The sequence below is a fragment of the Piliocolobus tephrosceles genome, chromosome 1, assembly GCF_002776525.5.
Source record: "Piliocolobus tephrosceles isolate RC106 chromosome 1, ASM277652v3, whole genome shotgun sequence".
Lineage (NCBI taxonomy): Eukaryota > Metazoa > Chordata > Mammalia > Primates > Cercopithecidae > Piliocolobus > Piliocolobus tephrosceles.
Window position 1 is genome coordinate 32,841,077 of NC_045434.1, and position 27,360 is coordinate 32,868,436.

Genomic DNA, 27,360 nt, shown 5'->3' on the forward strand with positions numbered 1-27,360 from the left:
TCATATGATTATGAAACAGCTGCTTCTCCTCCATCTATGCCCCTTAAGAACCACTAGGTCAAATACATGTACTTGAACTTACAGATCTGAAATTCTCTAATTGCACACAAAGAAAACACAAAGTTGAGAACTGGGAAATCTGAGTTCTCATTTTGTCCTTACCTGTCCAATGAGAAACAAAATTACTTCTCTGTGCCTCAATGAGAAAATAATTAGTATTGTATTAAAAATAGGTTATATATAACATCACAGAATTGTTCTAAGGATAACATAAAATGTGAAGCATATGCATATCTTTAAAATGTCCCATAAATGAATAAGAAATTATCATTACTCAAACTTGGGCTTCATTTACATATAAAAGCATAGAATAATTTGACTTGGTTCATAGTTTGACCTTGGGGCATACAAGACAAGACCTAGAGCCAAATAGGAGTGGAAAAAAAAAAAGATTCCTTGGGCCTTGCCTAATCCATATCATCCTAACCCAAGAGTCTGGCCAAAATCAAACCTGGCTTGAGTTTTAAATCAGACTCTCAATTAATTCTTCTGAATATTAAACCTCACCAGAAAAGGAAATAATTAACTAATGAGATTCTTAGAAAGTGAAATACTCAGGGCCACGGTGGCTCACACCTGTAATCCCAGCATTTTGAGAGGCCAAGGCGAGCGGATCACACGAGGTCAGGAGTTCAAGACCAGCCAGCCTGGCCAACATGGTGAAACCCGGTCTCCACTAAAAATACAAAAAAATAGCCAGGTGTGGTGGCAGGTGCCTGTAATTCCAGCTACTACTCGGGAGGCTGAGGCTCCAGAATTGCTTGAACCCAGGAGGCAGGGATGGCAGTGAGTCAAGATGGTCCCACTGCACTCCAGCCTGGGTGACAGAGTAAGACTCCGTCTCAAATACAAATTTCAATTCTTTAAAAAAAAAAAGTCAGGGTTCCCAATTCCCTATAGCATAGCCTACAGTGCACTGAAGTTCATACAGTGCCTGGCCAACAGTGAGTGTCATACAAGTATCTCCTGAATGACAATGATCGATTCCTTATTTCTCACATCTTTTACTCAATTTTAGTGTACTTACATGGAGACTGACATGTTTGTGTTTGTTAAGTATACTAAAAATGAAAATGCAAACAGTGGCTAAAAAGACAACTAAATTCTGCACACCCCCCGCTTGTTTCATTAGCTTATTAGCTACTCGCACTATCGACTGTGTAGAAGTGCAAACACTTCTCAGCCCCAACCATAAACTGCTTGTTTATAAATAACAATCATACCTCAAATGTTCAATGAAAAACAGATTAATTCTGATCCAGAATAACGTACAAAACAGCAGAAAGGTGAATAAAGACATTTTTCTGCAGGAACTAGAAACTGTAAGTCTAATCAATAACTTTCCTAACAGTTCCAACTTCTAGCTCTACCGTATTTAACACCACCAACTCAGACCATCTTCAACCCTGATCTGAATCAACTTCCCTAATAATGACTGTGCAAGCAGCCAACTTCCTACATGCCTAATATTCGATCAACAATTTCCTCAAAAGGGAAAGTACAAAACACTACCAGTTCTTAACTAGCTAACAGCAATTACTTCTCATAATCCTACCAATATCTAAAACCGAATAAAAATTCCAAAACACTCTCAAGCAACACAATCAACTCCACCTTTCACTTAATACGACTAACCCCTCCATCTCAAATGTCCTGACTAAATGCTACTCTGTATCATCCAAGATGCCAACTATGATGACAAAATGTCTATACCTAGCATTTCTCAAGTCAGAAGTTCCAGCATACTCTGTTATCCAGTACAGTACAGTTACATCTGACACAGAGACGTTATTTAACAAATGTGGTTCTCTCTTTTCAAGACACTTGGTGGAAAAGTGAAAAATTTATTAACAGACTTTGACTACAGTCGTCTCAACAGCAGATTCCTAAGTGGCCCATCCTTCGAAATATAAGAAGAGAGATATTTACACATGCATACGATGGGTACTTACATTATTATAAAAAGCATGTCTTTATAAGACTTCCATGCTTATGTTTACAGCATCATCTACCATACTTCAAATAAACAAATTCTGACCAATTCCATCCCTCTGCATCCCAGGAAGCTTAGTCCTCTCCATTTGCAAATTTAATTCATCTCAACAAGTACTCCTGATTGACTGGGTGCTCAATTCATCACAGAGCCAAAAATTTTAAGACTCAAGCTCTTTGCCAACTTTGTTATCCAAAACCATTTATTTGACCTTCCACCCTCTTCCCTCGTTATTCCCTAAACTCCCTCCACTTCCTCCTCAGTAACACTTATCTACCTCTTTATTATCCCCACCCTGCCTTGCTACTACTCCAACATTCCTTCACTCCACCAACCTGCAAACGCTCGAATCCCTCTGCAGACACCATCAAAGGACCCGTATCCCAGGCTCTCCAACAAGCCACCCCCCGCCCCCGAGACTAAGCGGCAGAAACTCATAATTTAGGGACAAGGAGGGAGTGCTCTTCAAACCCACCATACGAAGTCGTTGCTTTTGTCCTCGTAGGAGTTGATGAGCCCGTTGCAGAGAGGGGCGAGAAGAGGTCGCTTCCTGCTGCCGCTGCCTAGGCTGGAGCTGCTGCCTCCTACGCCGGCGCTGGGCCTGGCCACGCAGCTGTGCCGGGACAGGCCCGTGGACACCGCCCCGCCGCCGCTGCCCGACACGGCGGGCGCCACCAACACAGGCCGCACTGGGCCCCCGAGGCCGCCTGAGCCGGCGGGCTGGGCCGCCCCGCCGGACACCAGCGCTGCCGCCGAAGCCGCCACGGAAGGCGGCGACGGGGAAGAGGATAAAGACGAGGAGGCGGAAGTCACCGAGGAGGCCGCCGAGGAGCCGGGGCTAGTCCCAGCGGAGCCCGACCCGGCCTGGCGGCTACCAGACATCGTGACTCCCTCCCCTCCGGCCGGACGCTCGGAGGAGAGGGACCGAGACCTCGACCCTCCGCCGCCTCCCCTCCCCTCCGCCTCAGTGCATCCTGAGGACGCCCGACGAGCCGGGAGGTGGGGCTGAGGAACAATAAAGTTGCGTTTTTTTTTTTTAAGGCAACCAGACAACAGCGTCCGACGGGAGGGGGCGGAGGAAACTAAAAAAGCGGAGTAGAAGACACTACCGCTGTCGAGGCCGCCGCCGCAGCTGTCGCGGCAGCAGCCAACCCCGACGCGCCGTGGCCGGCCGTGCGCGCGCGCAAGAGCGGCGGAAGAGGCGGCGCGGCAGGGGATACAACTGGGGACGCAGCCGGGCTGCGCTCAGACACAAATGCCGCGCTCTCGGGGACTTGGGTCCCTGGCAAAGGGAGTCTCTCTGTCCCAAGCCGTTTTCGCTCCAGAAAACGTGCCAGAGAGCAGACCGTCCTAATGCAGTAAAAGAGTTGAGGAGAGTGGAATGATTGGTAGAGGTGGTGGGGTGGTTTGAAAGACGGGAATATAGGGGGCGGAAACCCTCAAAACGCGACTGCGCACGCGCGCGCCGGGCGCGGACGCTCACAGGTTCCCAGGGTATCCGCCTCAAGCGGGGAATATGGGCGCAAGCGCGGAGTCACCGTGTTACGCATGCGTGCGAACGAACCGTGTTCCGGAACCGGAAGAAGAAGTTCTCTCTTGCCTCACGATGGGTAGGCCGGTGCTTCCGAACCGCGGAATGAAGGTTCTCCTAAGCTGGAGACCCACGGAAAGAACCTAGAAGCTCCGAGAGGTTGCAAACAGCACTGCATTGAACCAACGCCTCCTGCTCTACTGATGGTGATTCCACAGCTTTGTGAGGAATAAGTTAAGATGAAGTCAGTGAAATTTTCTGCAAATTGCAAACATTGTACCAAGTGTTACCAATTTTATTAGTAGACCACGACTTCACTCCTGTATTTTGAAAAGCTGTTTGCCAAATTGAACATAATAATGGTAAAACAGATTTTGCCCAGTCAGACCCAGCTCAGTCAGAACCTAGGTTTATTGTGGATCTGATATAATTCTAGCACAAAACGAGGAAACCTAGCATTTAATACCACCAGAAAATACACAATTTCTGGTAGTCTTTTTTAGAATATTGAAAATTTATTGTAGGCGGGGGCGGTGGCTCATGCCTGTCATGGCAGCACTTTGGGAGCCTCGGGGGCTCCTGAGCCTGGAGGTGAGGATCAGGCTGAACCTGAGGTTAGAGACCAGCTTGGGCAACACAGGGAAACCTCGTCTCTACAAAAAGTACAAATAATTAGCTGGGCATGGTGGCAGCAGGCCTGTATCCCAGCTACTCGGGAGGCCGATGTGGGAGGATTGCTTGAGCTGGGCAGGTTGAGGCTGTAGGGAGCGGAGATCGTACCACTGCACTCCAGCCTGTGAGACAGAGACCCTGTCTCAAAAAAATAGATAGATAGATACTCATTTGCTACATTCTAAGGGGTGGAAGTTAGAAAGAACTGTGTGATTTTTATCGTTTTCAATTCTATCATTTTATGATTTTTATATATTTATTTGGGAGTAAAGTATTGTGAAAATACTCATGACTTAGTAAACTGTGCGTATTCAAGGAGGTAAAGGGAGACAAAGGTTTTCGAATTTTTTTTTTTAAATGAGAATTACGTAATTGTTTTTAAATCATTATCCTTGGCTGCAAAAATCAGTAACAAGATGACACCAGTCGGAGACTGGATAGGAAGTTGCCGGGCAGATGTTTTCGCGGAGGAAGTATTTTTTGTGTAAGATTGTGGCTTTTGGCCAGGCGCGGTGGCAGATGCCCGTAACCCCAGCATTTTGGGAGACCAAGACCAGTGGATCACCTGAGGTCAGGAGCTCAAGAGCAGCCTGGCCAACATGGTGAAACCCCGTCCCTACTAAAAATACAAAAATCAACCGGGTGTGGTGGGCACCTGTAATCCCAGCTACTGGGAATGCTGAGGCAGGAGAATCGCTTGAACCTGGGAAGCGGAAGTTGCAGTGAGCCAAGATCGTGCCTGCACTCCAGCCTGAGCAACAGAGCAAGACTCTGTCTCAAAAAAAAAAAAAAAAAAAAAAAAAAAAAAAAAAAGATTGTGGCTTTTGCAGTTTTTTTTTTTGTGATAGTTTTTGTCATCAGGTGTGCAAGCATGAGGCCCCTTCTCTTCATGACCTCTGAATCTATTTTTTGGGATTTTAAAAAAATTTATGCCTGTAATCCCAGCACTTTAGGAGGCCGAGACGGGCGGATCACGAGGTCAGGAGATCAAGACCATCCTGGCTAACACGGTGAAACCCCGTCTCTACTAAAAAAATAAAATGCAAAAAACTAGCCGGGCGAGGTGGCGGGAGCCTGTAGTCCCAGCTACTTGGGAGGCTGAGGCAGAAGAATGGCGTAAACCCGGGAGGCGGAGCTTGCGGTGAGCTGAGATCCAGCCACTGCACTCCAGCCTGGGCGACAGAGCAAGACTCTGTCTCAACAAAAAAAAAAAAAAAAAAAAAAAAAAAATCAATTAGTGACTTCCCCCCCACCTTTTGTTTAAAAGATGGGGCTAGGATGCAGTGACTATTCACAGGGAAGACTATAGCACAGTACAGCCCCCAAATTCCTGGGCTCAAGCAACCCTGCTGCCTCAGCCTCCCAAGTAGCTGGACTGTAGGTGTGTACCACCCAGCCCATGTAATTCCATTTTGATTATGACAACTTTCACAGAAATGAGGCATTAAGCGGGGTAAAAACATTTATAATGTTTTAAAGATTAATTTTTCAGGAGATTAATCTTTCAGAAGAGGTGGGAAATTGTGAACAAAGAGACTAGGAAAAATTAAAGCAGTTCGAGCATAAATAAGATTCTAGATTAGGATGGTGACAAAGTAAGGGAATATTCTGAGAAAAACACTAAGGAACTGATAGGATAAAGTTTAATTTCTCTCTGTAAAACTGTCTTTACCATCCTTGAGAGTATGACCCATATCTGTCGTATTCATCACCGTCTATTTCAGTGCTTGACACAATGGCCAATATGTTAATTAAAAATGATGAAACAAACAGAAATGACTCCAAACATAACTTCTGGTATAACAATAACTTAATGACAGGATTGGAGGTGTCCAGTAGATGGTTTAGTTTTGAGTGTTTTGAATGAGTGTGGGATGAAAAAAACTCAAAGAATGGGAGGAGAAAAACTTAAGGAGTAGGCAATGGTTGAAAACACAGGGTTAAGGCAAAGGAGAAAGTTCAGCACATGAGAGACGTATTTGGAAGTTACTAAGGGCATAGTATAGTATGCCCTTAGTAACATATCATCAAATAGTTATTATGGACCTATTATTTGCTAAACATATTGCTACCCCCATGATTCTCAAACATTGGTACCCAGAAGAATCACCTAGAGAGCTTGTTAAAAACCAGATTTCTGAGCTCCACCTTATGAATGTGCATTTGTACCAGCACCCAGGTGAATCTGAGGCAAGTGACTAACACTTTGAAAACACTGTGATCGGCCGCATGCGGTGGCTCATGCCTGTAATCCCAGTACTTTGAGAGGCTGAGGTAGGTGGTCACTTGAGGTTAGGAGTCTGAGACCAGCCTGCCCAGCATGGCACAACCCCGACTTTACTAAAAAAATGCAAAAATTAGCCGGGAGTGGTGGCATGCTCCTGTAGTCCCAGCTACTTGGGAGGCTGAAGTAGGAGAATTGCTTGAACCCAAGAAACTCAGGAGGCAGAGGCTGCAGTGAGCTGAGATCACGCCACTGCACTCCAGCCTGGGCAACAGTGAAACTCGGCCTCAAAAAGAAAGAAAAGGAAAAAAACACAACACTGTCCTGTAATTGATGATGTAGGGAATGTGAAAGAGTTTCCTTCCAGGCTCGGCGCAGTGGCTCACGTCTGTAATCCCAGCCCTTTGGGAGGCAGAGGTGGATGGATCACTCGAGGTCAGGAGTTCTAGAACAGCCTGGCCAACATGGTAAAACCCCATCTGTACTAAAAATATAAAAAATTAGCCAGGCGTGGTGGTGCACACCTGCAATCCCAGCTACTTGGGAGGCTGAGACAGGAGAATGGCTTGAACCCAGGAGGTAGAGGTTGCAGTGAGCCGAGATCCTGCCATTGCACTCCAGCCTGGGCGACAGAGCGAGTTTCCTTCCAAGTTGCTTATTCTGAGGACTGCTGTAATTTGAATGTATCCCCCAAAACTCATGTTGAAATGTAATTGCCATTGTAACAGTGTTGAGAGTTGAGACCTTCAAGAGGTGATTAGGTCATGGGGAGTACTGTTAGTTATTGCAGGAGAGTGGGTTTCTAATAACTGGATAAATTTGGCTCCCATCTTGCCTCTCTGTCTGTCATGCTGTCTTGGGCCTTTCACCATGAGGTGACCCTCCCCATATGCGGGCACTGTGCTCTTGGACTTCCCAGGCTCCAGAACTGTGAGAAATAAATTTATTTTCTTTATAAATTACCCAGTCTGTTGTATTCTGTTATAGCAGCAGCAAATGGGCTGAGACAGAAAGTAGTATGACCCCAACTGAGAAGTCTCCTGGGGGAAAAAAAAAAAATCATCAGTGCTTAGTATTACCTCTTTGCAATGTATTTTTTATAAAATCTAAATTCACAAAAGGAAGCTGAAAGTATGTGATGCAATAGAATTTCCTTTTCGTACCAGATGAATGTACTGGCTGAATACATAAATGTAATGACTGAAAGTACACAGTCCTTATTAATTTCTACTGGCAAGATCTTCTGGGAAAGCAGAAGAAAAAAAGAGGAAGCATGGCGAAACACACACAACACACAAGAAGGAAGACAACTTAGGAGAAGTAACAAATAGAAGAAAACAAGAAAAAATGAAAGTAAATGTAAAATGAAAACAAAACCCACATAGTTAAAAGAATACCATCATGTTGTTAAATATAAACCACAAAAATGACCAGAGAAAATCCAGTCTTCCAGTAAAAGCACTGATACTGTCTAATGGAGTTAAGATGGAATAGAATTACCAAGCGGACTGAACTTTCCAGGCATTCTTTCTGAGGTGTCTTATCCAAATGTATTTTAGGAAGATAAGGCTGCTGGTTTCCGTCTGCAGCTAGCTCTGCCCTTTGTAACAGGTTTCTGACTCACCTGCAGGGTTTACTACCTGCTTGCCCAGATTGCTGTCTAACCAAATATCTGAGTAAACAATAGTTTCCTGTTGAGTTTTGTTACTAAGTTAATGTGGTTTTCCTGGTAAATTAGTGATGTCAGATAAACTGAAGGTGGTATTAAAAAGCTAAACTAGGCCTGGCATAGTGGCTCATACCTGTAATGCCAGCACTTTGGGAGGCCGAGGTGGGTGGATCATGACGTCAGGAGTTCAAGACCACCCTGACCAACATAGTGAAACTCCGTCTCTACTAAAATTACAAAAATTAGCCAGGAATGGTGGTGCGCACCTGTAGTCCCAGCTACTCAGGAGGCTGAGGCAGGAGAATCCCTTGAACCCGGGAGGCAGAGGTAGTGGTGAGCTGAGATTGTACCACTGCACTACATCCTGGGCAACAGAGTGAGACTCCATCTCAAAAAAAAAAAAAAAAAAAAAAAGCTAACCAGAGGGCCAGGTGCAGTGGCTCATGTCTGTAATAACAGCACTTTGGGAGGCTGAGGTGGGAGGACTGCTTGAGGTCGGGAGTTCAAGATCAGCCTGGGCAACATAGCAAGACCCCATCTCTATAAAAAAAAAAAAAAGTTAAAAATTAGCTGACTGTGGTGATGCATGACTTTAGTCCTGGCTTCTCAGGAGTTGAAATGAGAGAATTGCTTGAGCCCAGGAATTGAAGGCTATAGTGAGCTGTGATCACACTACACTCAGGTGTGGATGACAGAAAATTAAAAAAAAAAAAAAAAAAAAAAAAAAGCCCAAGATTAGGAAAACCAACATTGATTGGAAAAGTATTTAATAGTTTTATATATGGTGAATGAATACATATTTTATGAAGGTACAGGAAGGTTTAGATCCACATAAAGATCATAAGCCAAAACAAAATTAGATCTAATGAATTCTATAAGAACACATCAATTGGTGTCATTATGAGGTGAAATTAAAGTGCAGAAGGGGAAAAAACACCTCACATTGAAACATAGCAGATAATGTTACAAGTCTTTTGCTTCATAGATTTGACCACCTGTGTTTGTAATGTAGTATAAAGTGATCTGGAAAAGTGGATATAGGTGGAATCAAGAAATGTTTAAAACGGTACATTGTCCATTGTAATTTGCATCAAGACTCCTTCCTAGATGGTGAGTGATATTTTTCTGCCTAATGCCTTAAGTAGTGAGTAAATAATAGCGCTTCTAATACCCACTCCTATCACTCCTGAAGTTATTTTTATACTATGTAATGTTAACTTAATATAAGTTCATAGTCAAGACAGAAAAAAATCATGAAATGATGAGATATAATATCAGTACTATGTGGAAAAGGAGGAAAGGGTCCAGTGTTTCTGAGGCCCAAAGAGGTTCTGAACTAACTTGAGTTCACAGCAGGAGTCCTATACTGTTACACGTTGAGGATCTGTTATCTGAAATGCTTGGGACCAGAAGTGTTTGAGATTTTTCTGGATTTTCGAAAATTTACATTACACGTACCAGCTGAGCATCCCAAATCCAAATATCTGAAATCCAAAATGCTCCAATAAGCATTTCCTTTAAGTGTCATGTCAGTGCTCAAAAATGTTGGATGTTCTGATTTGTTAAGCCCAACCTAGAGTAATTTATGGGTGTGATTATGTACGGTAATGCTAAAAAGATTGCGTGTTCTTTACGTAAGCAACTTGGAAGTTTCATGATAAGAAATTCAACTGGTGGCAAAGAGAAATGATGTATACAAGTTTGGTTTAGGGACAAATCATGGTTATCGGAGAGAAGGAATGAGCTTGAATGTGATTAATAGTTCTCAGATGGCCTTCCATCCCAATCCCCCTGGACTCATGCCCAAGTTCTCAGGAGAGAAGCCTGCAACAAAAGAATTACACCACTGAATTATGTAAGAAACAGAATGCTAAAGTACCACTAAATTTTGAACTTGTATAAACAACCCTGAAGAATGGATGGTATTTGGATACAATAACTTTGATTAGATGTATATAGCAACCTTGGAGAAAAGTTAGTTTTCGGGGCATATTTTTAACCTTTGAGGGTGATATGAAGTAAGGCAAGCTCTGACAATGACTCCTCTTATTCTCTGAATCAGTGTGGTAATTCTTATTTTCGTAATTTGCTTTATTTGAGTACAGCAGGTATGTCTTTTATCACACTGTAAGTCGTCCCTCACACAGAGACCTGAACATCTACCATTAAACCAGTTCATCAGCTATATTTGCATTTATCACTTTGTTGTGAGATAGTAGAAACTGGTATTTCACCTTCAGTTTGGAAAATAATAGTTCGAAGCAATAAAGCTGTTGGCCAAAATCTTGGCGCTCCACCCCATGTTCAACAACTGAGGGTTGCCTTGCTGAATCTGGGTCATCTCTGTTTCACATCACTCTAAATGATTCAAGAGCACATCTTGGTTTTCAATCCGTTGAACCACTGTCACAAGTAAAAATTGATTCTCATGCACCATTCCTCATTCTTTCTTTGCTGTATACCACTCTCAAACAGTTGCTTTGTACCAAGATGTAACTAGATCTTGATAATACTTCTGAAGAAATTATAAGCTGAATTCAGTATTGGCATCCTCTGCAGTGTCAGCCACAGTGTGTATTACCTTTTGTTGTTGCCATAACAAATTACTACACATTTAAGAGAAACCTCAAGAGTAACCAAATCTGCTGATAACTTGAAATTGGATTACTAGCCTTGAGAACTGTGGGAAAATAAATTTCTGGTGTTTAAACCACCTAGTCTGTGGTATGTTGTTATGGTAGCCTAGCAAATTAATACAGGTATCCAAGAGCCATTTTTAACAATAGCTGTTAACCTTCGAAGAGAGATTTTATTCAACAAAACTCTAAAATTATATGTCCGTTTGTTTTACTAATGTAAAAGGTATCTTTCTCAGAAAGACACACACAGAACTTGGTGAACAATATTGTTTCTTGAGAACAATATTGAGTCACAGTTTATTTCCATTTTTTCCTCATGAGAAGAAAATGCATAATCAATTAATGTCATGGTGAGAATTATCGAGAATTTGGCTAAATGTCCTCAAATAATCAGTAAGAAAAAGATGGACATATTTATCAACATTAAGAACAATAAAAATTAAACCCCCACATGTCAAAGACAAAGGCCAGCATAAAATGTTAAACCAAGCCAGGTGTAGTGGTGCACATCTTTAGTCCCAGGTACTCAGGAGACTGAGGCAGGGAGATCCCTTGAGTCCAGGAGTTTGAGTCCAACCTGGGCAGCATAGCATAGTGGGACCCTGTCTCAGGGAAAAAAAAAAGCAAATGATAAACTGTGTGTAAAATGTTGCAGTAAATAAGAAAGACAAACCCTAGGCTCTGTATAGTGCACATTGATTGTGTTTTGACCCCCATCATCCATTTGCCTAACTTCTGGTAACATTTGAGGATCTGTGCTCTTTCTTATTTTTCTGTCCATGTGGTTCTCAACAGAGCCCAAAACTCCAGGAAGTGTAGCATATAATCCAGGTTTAAACCAGTGAATCACATTCACAATGCCTTCTTCAGAGATTGGTTCAAGGATGGGCAAATGATTCAAGAAAGAGGAGCTTGTGTTTTGTTTTTGATTTGTTGTTGTTGTTGTTGCTTTTCTCATTGGATCTGAAGCAAAAGAGATCTTCAGATTGGGATTGAAACTGTTTTCACCGTCTTGGTACCATCTTGCTACCATGTGGAACCCATGAATGAGACCAACAGAGGAAAGCAGAGTTAAGAAGTAGAGATGGTTGGGTACAGTGGCTCACATCTGTAACCCCAGCCCTTTGGGAAGTCAAGGTAGGCGGATCACCTGAGGTCAGGAGTTCAAGACCAGCCTTGCCAACATGGTGAAACCCCATCTCTACTAAAAATACAAAAATTAGCTGGGCCCCATCTCTATTAAAAATACAAAAAATAGCCAGTAAATAGTAAAAAAATTAGTCCCAGCTACTTGGGAGGCTGAGGCAGGAGGATTGCTTGAACCCAGGAGGTGGAGGTTGCAGTGAGCCAAGACTGTGCCACTGCACTCCAGCCTGGGCAACAGAGTGGGACTCTGTCTCAAACGAAAGAGAGAGAGAGAAGGAAGGAAGGAGAGAAAGAGAGAGGGAGGGAGGGAGGGAAATGAAATTCTGACCACATCATTTCAGCCTTAAATCCAGCCATGTCTGATCTTAGCGCTATCCCAAAATATAAAGTTACATAGGCAATAAATTCCTTAACTGCTGTCCTTGCACTTACTATTGTAATTGTCAATATCTTTCAGTTTTAGACTCAGATTCTTGATTTTGATGACTATGTCTTTACTAGTTTATTCCCAGCATCCGGTAAAAGTACCTGGTATATAAAGGGAAGGGTTATTGTATTTTTACTGAATAGATTTGAATTAATATACTCTCATGTTTTACAAGTGCCTTAAAAACTAATCCAACTTTCTGCGTAATTTTGACTTTTCTTTACAACATTATGAAGATTTTTTTAGTCTAGGGTGAATGCGTGACTCACTAAGAACTCACTAGTATTCTCTTAATATCATGACTCCATATTTTTAGTGGGTGACACCATTTGATGCACTTCCAAACACCCCCATAGCAACTGATGTTTCAAAAATATACTCAAAAGACATATTTTCATCTGTGTCAGATCACATACTATATATCATCTTGGATCAGAAGCCCCAGTAACAATCTGCTATGGAGATCCTTGTTTGCCTTCTTATTTAGGAGTCAGCACAGTCTCCAGATTGATGTTTGTTCATTCTTTTATTCTTTCATGTATTCAGTCAATATATCCTTAATCTATTGCTGCATAACAAACATTCATAAGCTTAGAGGCTTAAACATATTCACGTATTTAGTTCATGACTCCACACTTTGGCAATTTCTCCTGAGCTCAGATGGGAAATCCTTTAGGTCTCACTGGGACTCCCTTCTGTGTCTGTAATCTGCTGCTAGATTGGCTGGAGGCTAACGGGTCTGCAGGGACCTCAGCTGCAACAGCAGCAATCTGTTCCATGTGGTGTCTCATCATTTTATCTTGACTATTAACTTAAGGTTAATCATAAAACCTGAAACCCTTAGGTTTGGGATATCACAGGGTAGGCAATAGCAAGATAAATTATTAGGGAGACTGTGGAATAAAAGTCAAATCCAGACTTAATAAGGAGAGACGTTATTCAAAAGAATGATTGCTGTCGGGGGAGAAAATTGTAGTGGGAAAAATGCTTTGACCACAGGTCTACAAGTGACTTGAAATTTAGGCAAAAAGAGTTTGTCTTTTATAAGGAGTAAACAAAGCTAGAAAGAACCAGGTGTGGGGAAGTGAGGCAAATGGGTGATGTGATCAGATAGATCAGAGACTATTTTTAATTGGAGGCCAGTTTATTCTCAGGAGGAGCTGTATGCTCTTTCAGGATAATGGTGGGGCAAAATTTAGGGGTCTGGAGGAAGGAGAAAGCTTAACCAAAATTTTGTTAAGGGGCATTTTGTTCCAATTGATCAAAATTTTCTTCTTTCTGTACAGAGGCTAGTGTTGCCTCATGGTCTGTATGTCCTGGTCGTCAGAAAACGTTATTCAGAGTGTTACAGCCCTTTTAGAATTTGTCTAGCAAGTTTAGAAAATGATTCAAGGAGACTGACACTTAGACAATGCTCAGAAATCAGAAGGTATGGCTGGCTTGGCTTTTATGCTGAAACTTTTACTATAGGCCTGGGAATTATGACAGCTGGAGTCTGAATAGATGCCTATCAGTTTTTCCAAGGCTTCCTTTCAAATACAAGGAATTTGTTAACATTACTTACTTTTTGCCTGAAGCCACACTTTCCACTTTTTTTTTTTTTTTAATGTTCAGTTTTTAGGGGTTTCTTTTTTGTCTTTTTAAGACAGAGTCTTGCTATGTTGCTCAGGCTAGAGTGCAGTACAGTGCCTATTCACAGATGCAATCATAGTGCAACACATACAGCTTTGAACTCCTGCACTCAAGCATCCTCCTGCCTTAGCCTCCCCAGTAGCTGAAACTATAGGCATGCACCACTCGGCCTGGGTGTTTCTGCTTCTAAAAAACTTTTCTTGAAAGCAAACTGTCCAAAAACTTGTTCACCTTCTTGTTTCAGCTCTGAAGTGTAAAGAGCTTGGAAGGCATCACTCTTTACAAGAAGTAAAAAGCTATTTTGGCAGTCTACTACATTCAACAAATACAGTTGACCCTTGAACAACACTGGTTTCAGCTGCAAGGGTCCACTTGTACATGGATTGTTTTCAACCAAACGTGTTTGGAAAATACATTATTCACCAGATATGAAACCGAGGTACACAAGGGTTGAATTTTCCTATGTGTGGGCTCTGTAGGGTGGACTGCAGGACTTGAGCGTTTGTAGATTTTGGTATATGCTTGGCTTCGGGAACCAGTCCTGTGATATGGATAGGCTTTGTGTCCCCACCCAAATCTTATCTTGAATTGTAATCCCCAGGTGCTGAGGAAGGGTCCTGGTGGGAGGTGATTGGTCATGGGGGTGGTTTCCCCCATGCTGTTCTTGTGATACTGAGGGAGTTCTCAAGAGATCTGATGGTTTTATAAGCTGCAGTTTCCCCTGGGCTTCTTTCTCTCTCTTGCCACCTTGTGAAGAAGGTGCCTGCTTCCCCTTCCAACATGATTCTAAGTTTCCTGAGGTCTCCCCAGCCATGCTGAACTGTTAGTCAATTAAACCTCTTTTGTTTATAAATTACACAGTCTAAGGTAGTATCTTTATAGCAATGTGAAAATGGACTAATACATCCCAGGAATACCATGGAGCAATTATGTATTTATGTAACAACTATATAACAATTCTGTATGCCCTGCACTATCTCATGTCCTGGGGATGAATAGTAAAGATAATTGTTTTCATCCTCAAGAAGAGTTCATTCTAGTTGGAGAAACAAACATGGTATATATTTATAGGAGCTCTTTAAATATTAGGGAAATTGGCTCTTTGTGAATTGCAAATAGTTTTTCCTGCTCTATAGAGAGCATTCTTGTTACTGATTTTAATGCAAATGCTTCTATAGTTTTTTCTTTATACTGTCTATATGCCTTTTGTTGTAGGTTTCAAATTAAAGCTGTTTGTTTGTTTCCAAGCTGTAGGATTTTCTATCAAGAATAAGAGGTGTATATTGCCAATGGCTGTTTTGCTTATAATTTATCATATATTTTAATCTGTTGATTTAGTCAATTACATCTTTTTTCTCCTAAAATAAACTCCACCTGGTCATCATAATAATTTTTTAAGTATACTACTCATTCACTTTTCTTATATTTTAAGGTATTTATGTCTGTGTTTACAAGTGAGGTTGGTTACACCTTTCCATTCTTATGCTGTTTCTGTCTGGTTTGGATATCAAGCTTATATTAGCCTTAAAATGAGTTGAGTAACTTTCCTTTCCTCTGCCCTTCTCTGAAAGTTTATGTAAGAAAGATATCATCTGTTTTTGATACTTTGGAAGAGCTATTCAGTTTCTTTCTTTCTCCAGTTTATTTTGGTATTTAATGTATTCTTTCTAGAAAATAATTTATTGTATCTAAATTTTAAAATTTATTGACATCAACTTGCCTTTTCTTTTCTTTTTTTTTTTTTTTTTTTTGAGACACAGTCTTGCTCTTTTACCCAGATTGGAGTGCAGTGGCACAATTGCTGCTCACTGCAACCTCTGCTTCTTGGGTTCAAGTGATTCTTGTGTCTCAACCTCCCAAGTAGCTGGGACTGCAGGTGTGCAGCACCACACCCAGATAATTTTTCTTTTTTTAGTAAACAGGGGGTTTCACCATGTTGACCAGGCTGGCCTCAAGTTTTCCACCTGCCTTCGCCTCCCAAAGAGCTGAGATTACAGGTGTGAGCCACCACCCCTGGCCTGCTTATGGTTTTTAAAACCTCTACTGATTGATTCTATATTTTATGCTGTTTTCTCTTCCACTTCGCATATATAATTTTATTATTTGTGCATTCTTCCTTCTTTTTTCCCTTGGTTGGTCTTGCTATATATTTATATGTTTAATTAGATGCCATTTCCTATTAGCTGTAAGTGTGGTAGTGGGGTATTTCTCTTACATTTTTAAATAAAGAATTAACATTTACATGGTTTGGGTTTATTCTGTTATTCTTCTGAAACTGTCACTTAGCTTGTTTATTTTCATTCTTTTGTTTGTTTTTTATTTTCTTTTCAGAAGAAAAGAAAATAGGATCTCACTCTGTCACTCAAGTTTCAGTGCAGTGGTGGGATCACAGCTCACTGCAGGCTAAACCTCCTGGGCCCAAACAGTCATCCCGCCTCAGCCTCCAGAGTAGCTAGAATGATCAGAGGCATTTGAACCAGAGCAACTCCATCTTGAATAGGGGCTTAGTACAATAAGGCTAAGTCCTATTGAACTGCATTCCCAAGAGGTTAAGGCATTCTTAGTCACAGGATAAGACAGAATGTCAGAACAAGATACAGGCCATAAATGACTTTGCTGATAAAACAGGTTGCAGTAAGGAAGCCTGCCCAAACTCACTAAAACCAAGATGGCAACAAGAGTGACCTTTGATCATTCTCATGGTTAATTACACGCTAGTTATAATGCATTAGCATGCTAAGAGACACTCCCACCAGTGCCACGACAAATGCCCTGGCAATGTCAGAAAGTTATCCTAGATGGTCTAAAAGGGGGAGGAACCCTAAGTTCTGGGCATTGCCTACACCTTTCCCAGAAAACTCATGAATAATCTGCCCTTTGTTTAGTATATGATCAAGAAATAACCACAAAAATGGGCAACCAGCAGCTCATGACACTGTTCTGCCTATAGAGTAGCCATTCTTTTATTCCTTTGATTTATGTATTTATTTATTTTATTTTATTTTGAGACAGAGTTTCATTCTGTTGCCCAGGCTGGAGTGCAATGGTGTGATCTTGGCTCATGGCAACCTCCGCCTCCCAGGTTCAAGCAATTCTCCTGCCTCAGCCTCCCAAGTAGCTGGGATTACAGGCATGTGCCACCACACCTGGCTAATTTTTGTATTTTTGGTAGAGACAGGGTTTTACCGTGTTGGTTAGGCTGGTCTTGAACTCCTGATCTTAGGTAATCCACCTGCCTTGGCCTCCCAAAGCGTTTTGTTTGTTTTGTTTTGTTTTGTTTTGTTTTGTTTTAACATAAGAAAAGCACAGATATATTGAAATGGAGTACACTCTACAGAGTCGGATAGGCTCAAGCAAGCAGATCAAGAGCCTATTTCTTTACTTTCTTAAGAAACTTGTTTTCACTTTATGAACTCACCCTGAATTCCTTCTTGCATGAGATCCAGGAACCCTCTCTGGGGGTTTAGATCAGGATGCCTTTCTGGTAACAGAACTACAGGCACACGCCACTACACCTGGCTAGTTTTTGGTGTGTTTTTTGTAGAGACAGGGTTTTGCCACATTGTCCAAGCTGGTCTCAAACTCCTGAGCTGAAGTGGTCCATCCACCTCCAATTTTTTAATCTATGAATTCTTCTTTGTTCTTGATTTTCTACATTTGTTTATCTGTGAGTTTAATCCTGGTCAGTATGCTCTTGCAATTTGTGGATGCACAAATTTTTTTTTTAAATTCAGCTATTCTTTAAATTACACTCCTTCGTCATTGCCCCAATTCTTCTAGAATCCATCTATGTATTCTCTATTTCTCATGAGTTCCTTTTTCAGATGTTTCGTTTCTTTATTTTTCTAAGCCATATTTCAGACTTTTGCAGTTTACTAATTCTTAGATTTTATTTAGTATAGCACCTATTATTTCTGTTGTGTTTTAATCACAATGGCTATATTTTACATTTCCAGATTTTTAAATAATTTGTTTTTTAAATCTTCCTGCTCTTGGATTGATATCCACCTTTTTCTTGTTATTTCATTATTTCCTTGTTCTTACTTTTTGTATATTATTTCTTTCCTTTACTCCTTGAAGATTTTAAGCATTCTCATATCATACTTATTTTCAGAAAATTATTTTGTTATTCATTTCTAGATAGAATTTTTTGGTATTAGAGCTGATTACCTATTTTATCATGCATTTATTTTTACTAATTTAAAACTGTTTTGTAAGTATTTTTTAAAAAAGGTTTCACTGAGTAAAAACTGACATACAGTAAACTACCCATATTTAGTGTTTAGTGAGTTTTAACATGTATATACCTGCAAAACCATTGCCACAATCAAGATAGTGGACATACCTATCACCTACAGAAATATCCTTGTAAGTGCAGCTTGAGGAGCAGGCTTTTCTGCTTTGTGTTTGTCTTGCTTTACTTATCCCCATGTTTATGTTCTTATATTTTGCAGATTTCTTGTGACTTTTATCCAGTTTACCCAGGTCCCCAATTTGAAAAGAGTCTTACATTAACCAATAGATAAGACTCATATCCTGCCAGGAGAACAATGGTTTACCTCATTTCTCCTAATCCAAGAAGCTACCAGATGTGAACTATAAGCCCTGGACATAGGCCAAAACCCCTTTACATCTAAGTGTATAAGAAGCAAGCCTCTTCTTAATACTCAGTTTTACACTGTAAGCCTGACTTTGGTGCCTGCCACTAGTTCAATAAAACTCCACTTGCCCCGCAGAAATTGTACTCTTGTAATCTATGTGGTTTCTGATTCTATAACCCAGATCTGTAGCTTCAGATAGGCATCTGTTCAAGTCATCTGTTCAAGTCAAGAAAATGCTTTTCTTATGTTTTAGCTGAGCTAAGTCCTTTATATTCGTATGTACTTTTTCATTGCCATGTGTTTGCAAGGATGGCAAAAGGAGCTTCGCCATTTGAATCTTGCAGCTCACAGGCTCATTCTTGACCAAAAGATCTGCAGACAGTTCTTAATCACTGGGTAGAGTAGTTTGAGTGTCAGAGTAATTGGATACTCTTTCTCCCTACAGTTCAGTTCTCCTATATTCATACCCTTTCAAACTGAAACTTGTACGTAAAGAATTCACTATTGGCTGGGTACAGTGGCTTATGCCTGTAATTCCAGCACTTTGAGAGGCCAAGGCTAGAGGATCACTTGAGCTCAGGAATTCAAGAGCAGCCTGGGCAACATAGTGAGACTCCTGTCTCTACAAAAAATTTAAAGATTAGCCAGGCATGGTGGCACGCGCCTGTAATCCCAGCTACTCAGGAGGCTGAGGTAGCCAGGATTGCTTGAGCCCAGGAGTTTGAGGCAGTAAGCTATGATTGTACCACTGCACTCCAGCCTGTGCAACAGAGTGAGACCCTGTCTCCTGTCAAAAAGAAAAAAGAAAAAAAAATTCAGTCTTCAGTTTCCACAACCTTACTTCAGTTTTCAGAGTTCAGGGATCATGCTACCCTAGAGAAACTCTTCAATGAATATCAAATGTGTAACAAGTATTACATTTTGTTTAGTTAGAATAAATCTCAGAAAGGCCTATCTTCTCAGGGTGGATGACCATAATTAAGCCAGGGAGGAGGGTTAACCCTCAATCTGGTAAAAAAATAAAAAATAAAAAGCCTTGCATATGAATGAAGATATAATTATTTCATATTTTCCAAAGGAAAATGGCAGGAAGGCCAACTTGTTTCAACTTACAGGAAGGTAACTAAAGAATTTTTTATTGTTAGGAGGGAATAATTTTAAAATGTGGACGTCCTGATTGCAGTAGGCAGAAGAAAGAATGAACTGAAATGTTCTATTAATATCAAAGGAACATGTGTGAGTGTCTGTGGTACTGCTATGCCAATGACGTGCAAATGACTACTAACTTGGAAAGTAAAGGATATCGTGTGAGTTAAGAATGTCAAATAAAGGCCAGGCACAGTAGCTCACACCTATAATCCCAGCACTTTGGGAGACAGAGGCAGGCCGATCACCTGAGGTCAGGAGTTTGAGACCAGCCTGGCCAACATGGCAAAACCCTGTCTCTACCAAAAAATACAAAAATTACCCAGGTATAGTGGTGCACGCCTGTAATCCCAGCTACTTGGGAGGCTGAGGCAGGAGAATTGCTTGAACTCAGAAGGCAGAGGTTGCAGTGAGCCAAGATCACACCACTGTACTCCAGTCTGGGTGACAGAGTGAGCCCCTGTCTCAAAAAACAAACAAACAAACAAACAAAACCTCAAAACAGAAAAACAAAAGAAAAAGAATGTCAAATAAAAATTATAGGAGACCATTGTTTTGGACTAAGCTTCTATACTAGGCCCCAACAGATCAGACTAAAAATCAAAACAGAGTCACCCATGCTAAAGTTCAACATCACTACACCTCAATGAAGTTGCTATGTGACCTTCCAAGAAATCAGGAGAGCAAGATAACAGCTAATTTCCTAAGTAGGCCAGTTTATATCTTTAATCAATATGATAATGACATTCTCTCTGCTTTTTTTTTTTTTTTCCCAAAAAAATTGTTTTGTCACCCTGTCCTTGCCTTACAAGAAAAAGTAACTCCAAAAAGTAACTAAGCCGGACACTGTGGCATGTGACTGTGACTCCAGCTACTGGGGAGGCTGAGGCAGGATTGCTTAAGCTAAGAGTTTGAGCCTGTAGTGTGCTATGATCACACCTGTGAGTAGCCACTGTACTCCAGCTCGGGCAACGTAGCGAGATCCTGTCTCTAGAGAAAAAAAGGTAAATAACACATGTGTTGTTCTTTACTTCTGCCTTCTTCAGCCCTTCTCTGTCTATAAAACCAACCTCTTCTGCTCAGTTCACTGGAAGACTTTCCAATGGAAATGAAATGTTGCCTGATTCTAGAATTACAAATAGAGCTAATTAAGATCTCTAAACTAAATTTGTTGTAATTTTGTCTTTGACAAGAACAATCCAGGCCTTGGTCCCAGTGCACTGAGAATACTGGGGCCCTATAGTTCTTGAGAGGACCTCAGGCTGCTGCCTTGCACCCACTTCACCAACCACTCAACTCCCAGAGCAAGGGTATCACTCAGAGAGAAGCTTGCTATTGCTATTGTCCCCAGCACCAATCAGAAATTTGGCCTGGGGAGAGAGGAAAGCCATAAAACAGATAGCTTCTAATCTCTTCCCAAGGAAATTGACTTCATTTGTAAAGCAGCTAGAGAAGTTCAAGGCTAAAAGCATAAACAGTGGAGGGGTTGTGTAAAACAATTAGAAAAAGATTGGGAATAAAACAGCCAGGAGGAGTCTTTTTGGGGTCAGAAAAATTACACTATCCTAAAAAACCATTACTTTACGGGAGCCACATTTGACTGCATTAGTTTGTAGAGTAATTTCTGCCCCCCAGGATGTTGTTGAAAGCAATAGAGCAATCAGACAGCAATTAGTGGAATTTAACAGCTGGATGTGGTCAAAGAGAGAAAGCAAGCAACTGTCATCCCAGGGTCATGGTTGAGCATACCTAGAGCTGTACCTCCTTAAGGAGCAAGATCAGAGTTTTAACACTGTGTGTGTGTGTATGTGTGTGTATGTCTGAGTGTGTTGCTGTGTGGGTGCACGTGCATGTATGTGTGGTGGGGGAGCATAGATTTCACTGAAATAATCCAAATAATCATTAACGCACAAAAAAAAAATCAAATGACAAGTCCCAGAAAAGAAGGTGGGGCAGAATAACCATTGCTAAAATATGTTATCTAAAATTTCTGTTTTCCAACAAAAAAATTGTTAGAGTAGATAGCTAGGCAGACATGAACAGGGCAAAAGAGGGCCCTCCACCCTTGGGAATGTCAAGTGACCATCAGGTGATGGTAGGGAACTTGTTAAACTGTCTATTGAAAATAATATTTGGTCACACCCAGTACCGGGAAAGGCAGTCTCCCAATAGATTAAAAAAACCTGAAGCTGGTCAGCAGCAGCTTCCTGATGAGCTCTCAGGATTGGGCAAGTGGGCTCATGCATGTGCACTAAAAGGCAAAATGGTGGAGTTTAACTGGTATATGACCTTCCTCTAGGAACACTCAACTGGTAGGAGAAAAACATGTCAAATGAGTATGCACACAACTTCAGTAAACACACTGCACGTGCAGCCCTTCTCAAATGCTGGGAGGCCACTGCACAGGTGGACAGCCCACCTCAAGGGAAAAATCAAGGGAGAAGAAATGCAAACTCTGAAACCATGCCAAAGTATAAAACTCCAAGTCAAGGGCTGAACAGTGCACTTGGATCTCTCCATTTGCCTGCTTGGCCCTCTTCCAAGTGTACTTTACTTCCTTTCATTCCTGCTCCCACTTTTTTTTTTTTTTTTTTAAGACAGAGTATCTTTCTGTCGCCCAGGCTGGAGTGCAGTGGCATAATCTGGGCTCAATGCAACCTCCGCCTCCCAGGGTCAGGCAATTCTCCTGCCTCAGCCTCCCAAGTAGTTGGGATTACAGATGCGTGCCACCATGCTCAGCTAATTTTGTGTCTTTAGTAGCCATGGGGTTTCACCATTTTGGCCAGGCTGGTGTTGAACTCCTAACCTCAAGTGATCCGCCCACGTCAGCCTCCCAAAGTGCTGGGATTACAGGCGTGAGCTACCATGCCTGGCTCTGCAAACTTTTTAATAAACCTTTAGTCCTGCTCAAAACTTGCCTCAATCTCTCACTCTGCCTTATGCCCCTCAGTCGAATTCTTTCCTCCAAGGAGGCAAAAATTGAGTTGCTGCAGAGCCATATGGATTTGCCACTGTTAACACAATTATGAGGAATGCAAAGAAAAACAGGAAATTCTAGTTCATACATGCAACAAATACTGCCCATAAGAGCAACTAGATGTCAGATTTAACAGAAAAATACTTCAAACTAGCCATTATGAATATGTTCATAGAACTAAAGGAAAATATGATTAAAGATGTAAAGGATGATAGGCCAGGTGCGGTGGCTCACGCCTGTTATCCTAACACTTTGGGAGGTAAAGATGGGTGGATCACTTGAGGTCAGGAATTCCAGACCAGCCTGACCAACATGGTGAGACCCCCATCTCTACTAAAAATACAAAAATTAGCCAGGTGTGGTGACAGGTGCCTGTAATCCCAGCTACTCAGGAGGCTGAGGCACGAGAATCACTTGAACCTGGGAGACAGAGGTTGCAGTTGAGCTGAGATTGAGCCCACTGCACTCCAGCCTGGGCTAGAGTCAGACTCTGTCTTGAATTAAAAAAAAAAAGGAAAGGAAGATATAACAATGTTACATCAAGTAGAGAATAACAATATTGAGATAGGAACTATAAAGAACCAAACGGAAATATTGGAGTTGAAAAGTAAAGTAATTGAAATAAAAAAATTCCCTGGAAGTCTTTTCTGGCTGCTCAAGAAGAACAATAAAAGTCATGGCAGGAACTCAAGATTGTCTGGCAGAATAAAGAATTAGTGAACTTGAAGATACAGTAAGTCCTCACTTAACATTGTCAGTAGGTTCTTGGGAACTGCAACTTTAAGCGAACAGTGCACAGCAGATCTTCCAATAACATTGTTTTCTTCAACATCATTTCATTATCACATTGATGAGAAAAAAATTGGTTTTGTTGTGCGTCATTTTGTAAATCAATTGATAAACTTCCTCTAAGTACTGTCAAAGATAAATTTCAGGTAACAATTTATTCCATAAAATAGGCTAAGTGCTCTCATGTATACAGCAGAAGAGTTTGGCTTTATGGACATTAAGAGGACTGAAGAAAGCAGAAACAAGTAACAGATAGTGGATTGGCCTTTTCAAAGTTACTTTCTTTTTAGGGAAGGGCTAGGCGGTCAGAACAAGAGAAAGATGGCTGATTAGTTAACATCAAGTTAATTGGGTAATTCTTTATCGTAGGATTAAAACAGAGGGAACTTCATTATCATGCCGATTAAAGATTAAAACTGGCCAGTTTGGGAAATTAGGCTATCTCTCTCTCTCCTGATATCTCTGATACCAACAAGAGCAGCTCCGTTTCAATTCAGTGATCACTGACTTCGTTGTGATTTTTTTACTCTACTTTGTTGGGGCCTAGTGAAGGAGTTTAGTCCAGAACAATAGCTTCCTGTAATTTTTGTTTAACAGTACTCATTAGCTCTATCCAATAAATTTTGATATATTTTTATCATTATGTAGATTCAAATATTTATTAATTTTTCTTATGATTTCTTCTTTGCTTAGTTACTAGAAGTTTATTAATTTCCAAATATTTGAGGCTTTTAAAAATCTTCAATTGTTATTAACATCTAATTTAATTTTGGTTCTTAGAGAACATACTCTGGAAAATTTCAAACTTTTATAATATATTGGGACTTGTTTTATGTTCCAGCATAAGGTCCATCTTGGCAAATGGTCTGTGTGCACAAGAAAGAATGTGAATTCTGCAGTTGTTGGGTAAATTGTTTTATAAAGCTCAGTTAGGTTAGGGTGGTTGATAATTTTTTTAAGATCTTCTATATCCTTACTGATTTTTATCTAATTATTAAAAAGAAAATTAACATTCTCACTTCTTTTTATGTTTACTTTTGTTTATTTTTTTTAGATACAGTGTTTCACTCTGTCACCCAGACCGGCGTGCAGTGGCATGATCATGACTCACTGCAGTCTCGCCCTTCTGGGCTCAAGGATCCTACTGCCTTAGACTCTCAAGTAGCTAGGACTACAGGCATGTGCCACCTGCCATATCTGGCTAATTTAAAAAAGTTTTATTTTTGTAGAGATGGAGTCTTGCTATGTTACCCAGGCCGGTCTTGAACTCCTGGCCTCAAGCGATCTTCCCAATCAGTCTTCAAAGTGCTGGAATTACAGGAGTGAGCCACTGCGTCCAGCCAATATCTCTACTTTTGATTGTGAATTTGTCTACTTGTCTCTTTAGTTCAGTCAGCTTTTGCTTCATCAATTTTTTAGCTCAGTTATTAAGCTACCTACATTTTAGGATTTTAGTCTTCTTCATGGATTGATCCATTTATTAAAATATCTCCATCTTTATTTTTCTCGTCTTGAGGTCCATTAAGCCTAATATTAATAAAACTTTCAGCTTTCTTTTGCATACCATTTACATGATATATCTTTTTCATCTTTTTCTTTTTAACCTATCTGTATCTTCTTACATTTAACAAAATTATTGATATGTTTAGACTGAAGTCTATCATTTTTGTTACTTGTTTTCAATTTGCCAAATTCATTATTTTGGTTTTTTTCCCCTTTTTTCCTGACTTCTCTTGGCTAATAGAATGTTATTTTATCTGGAAGAAGAGGAATCAGAAAGAAAAGGAGTCAGGAATGGATCTTACTCAGAAGGCTGACTAGACACAGCCAGGTGGAAGAGCTCCCACTGCGGGACCAAGATGACTGGAATGCCCCTAACAGATCTTCAGAGGGAAGAAACCAATAGTAGACAGAGAGAAGACACAGAAGCTGGGCTGAAGATAGCGAAAGCTGGGAATGTGGTACAGGGCTACTGCACACCAGTTTTTGTTCCTGGCCTACAATGGCTCTGGGGGATCAGGTGAGTTGAATTGGCAAGGAACAACCCACTGTTGCCATGGGCCTCTGGAACCCCTGTAGGAGAAGACCCCTTTACCATCATGGACATTTGAGTTGGCAGGAGAGCTGCTTAGAGAAGGGGTAAGGGCAGCAAGCCATTGATGTGGGTATACTGCAGGAGTGTCTGTAGTGGAGCACGGCCGGGGATGGCCATCCTAGGCTCGACTTGCTCCCATAGAAGACTTTAGCCCTATGGGAACTGTCAGATATGATCTCTGCAGGGTGGTCTTCCCCATCAGGTGAGGCTGGTCTGACCTGAGCACCCCTTGGTCTGCTGGCCTCTCTAGGAGGCCCAGCATGGTAACACCTGCTTGCAGAGCAGTCTCTAGTGCCCTGGGGGCCCACACCATTGCTTCTGTGACTGGAAAACCATGCCTGACTGGCAGCTCCAGCTGGGCAGCCCCTATGGCCACAAACCAGCCCGCCTGCTCCCTCCCCATACTGCAGCATCCCCCAGGCCCATGGCAACTCCCCACATCACTTTGCTGGCAATGTCTACAGAGGCAGATTTTGCTTTCCTTGACCATCAGTGCGCAGAAGTGCAGTCCATCCTCCCATCCCCACCAGCCGCCATTGCAGACAGAGCCTTGGCAAGCACAGAATCAGCCAGCCCTTCCCCCACCAATGCCCACCCTTGTGCTAACACTATGAGAGAAGAGCAGATCCTCTGCAACATTGAGTGATCCCTCCTGTTTGCAGGGCACAGAGAAGGCAACCAGACCTGCATTTGCCAGCATCTTGCCCCTGAGCTAACACCACCACCAGTGCAGCTGCACACACAGTTGCCAGCAGGTCCCTCAACACCTACCAACTCCCCCAGGTGCATTGTCTCTGCCACTGTGGTGATCACCTGCAGGAAAGCAGGCACCCTGGCACCCACTAGCACTCTGTTGCGGCTGCTGTACCTTGTCTCCTATGCCACCCATAGCACAGTGGATTCCTACCTCAAGGGCCAGAAAACAAAGTTGGGAACCAGTACAAGTCCCCCAGAATAGAGCATGCATTCCAGAAGTTGGAAACTGAGCATTGGCCTTCTACAATTTCCCAGAAATAAAACTAGTCAGCTGAATCTACCTTATACCACAATCAAACCCTCAATATTATCAAATAAGATAAAAGGAAAAAATATCCCAAAGTCAGCAACCTCAAAGATTGAAGGTAGATATAGGCCCACAAAGATGAGAAAGAATCAGTGCAAGAACCCTGAAAACTCAAAAAGCAGGAGTGCCTTCTTTCCTCCAAACAACTGTATTGCTTCTCCAGCAAGGGTTCTGAACTGGGCTGAGATGGCTGAAATAACAGACAGAATTCAGAATATGGATAAGAACAAAGATCACTGAATTACAGAAGTACACTGAAACCCAATCCAAGTGATATGGTTTGGATATGTGTCCCCATCCAAATCTCATGTCAAATTGTAATCCCCATTGTTGTAGGAGAGGCCTGGTGGGAGGTGATTGGATCATGGGGGTGGATTTCCCCCATGCTGTTCTCATGATAGTGAGTTCTCATGAGATCTGGTTGCTTAACAGTGTGTAGCACCTCCCTCTTCTCTCTTTTTCCTGCTCCAGCCATGTAAGATGTGCCTGTTTCCCCTTCACCTTCTGTTATGATGGGAGTTTCCACACCTGCTGGGATTACAGGTGTGAGCCACCACGCCTGGCCTGTCATTTAGCTTTTGACAATCAGACGTGAGACTTGAATTTGGAACTGATTTACTGAGGAGGAGAGGCAAGACATACGCGTCTGTTTTGTTAGTGAAGACCCCACCAGAAGCGGACAACTCGGAGGCCTCC

At 41.6% G+C, this 27,360-nt stretch overlaps 1 protein-coding gene, 1 long non-coding RNA gene and 1 other non-coding gene across 9 annotated transcripts in view; 2 read left to right on the forward strand and 1 right to left on the reverse strand.

Moving 5' to 3' along the window:
• COP1 (COP1 E3 ubiquitin ligase) overlaps positions 1–3,445 on the reverse strand; it is a 264,958-nt gene extending 261,513 nt beyond the window's left edge. For all 7 annotated transcript variants that reach the window (XM_023207226.1, XM_023207224.3, XM_023207222.1 and 4 more), the window contains exon 1: positions 2,529–3,445. Coding sequence is in view for 6 of the 7 variants with exons in the window: in XM_023207224.3 (XP_023062992.1) it covers positions 2,529–2,935 (407 nt within the window). In the remaining variant the exon portion in view is untranslated. The remainder of the gene's footprint in view (positions 1–2,528) is intronic.
• On the forward strand, positions 3,141–27,360 carry LOC111539373. Its single transcript, XR_002730651.3, has 3 exons — positions 3,141–3,828; positions 25,251–25,526; positions 27,136–27,360. It is a non-coding gene; the product is annotated as an uncharacterized LOC111539373 (long non-coding RNA).
• LOC111539390 lies at positions 13,702–13,763 on the forward strand. Its single transcript, XR_002730663.1, has one exon. It is a non-coding gene; the product is annotated as a U7 small nuclear RNA (small nuclear RNA).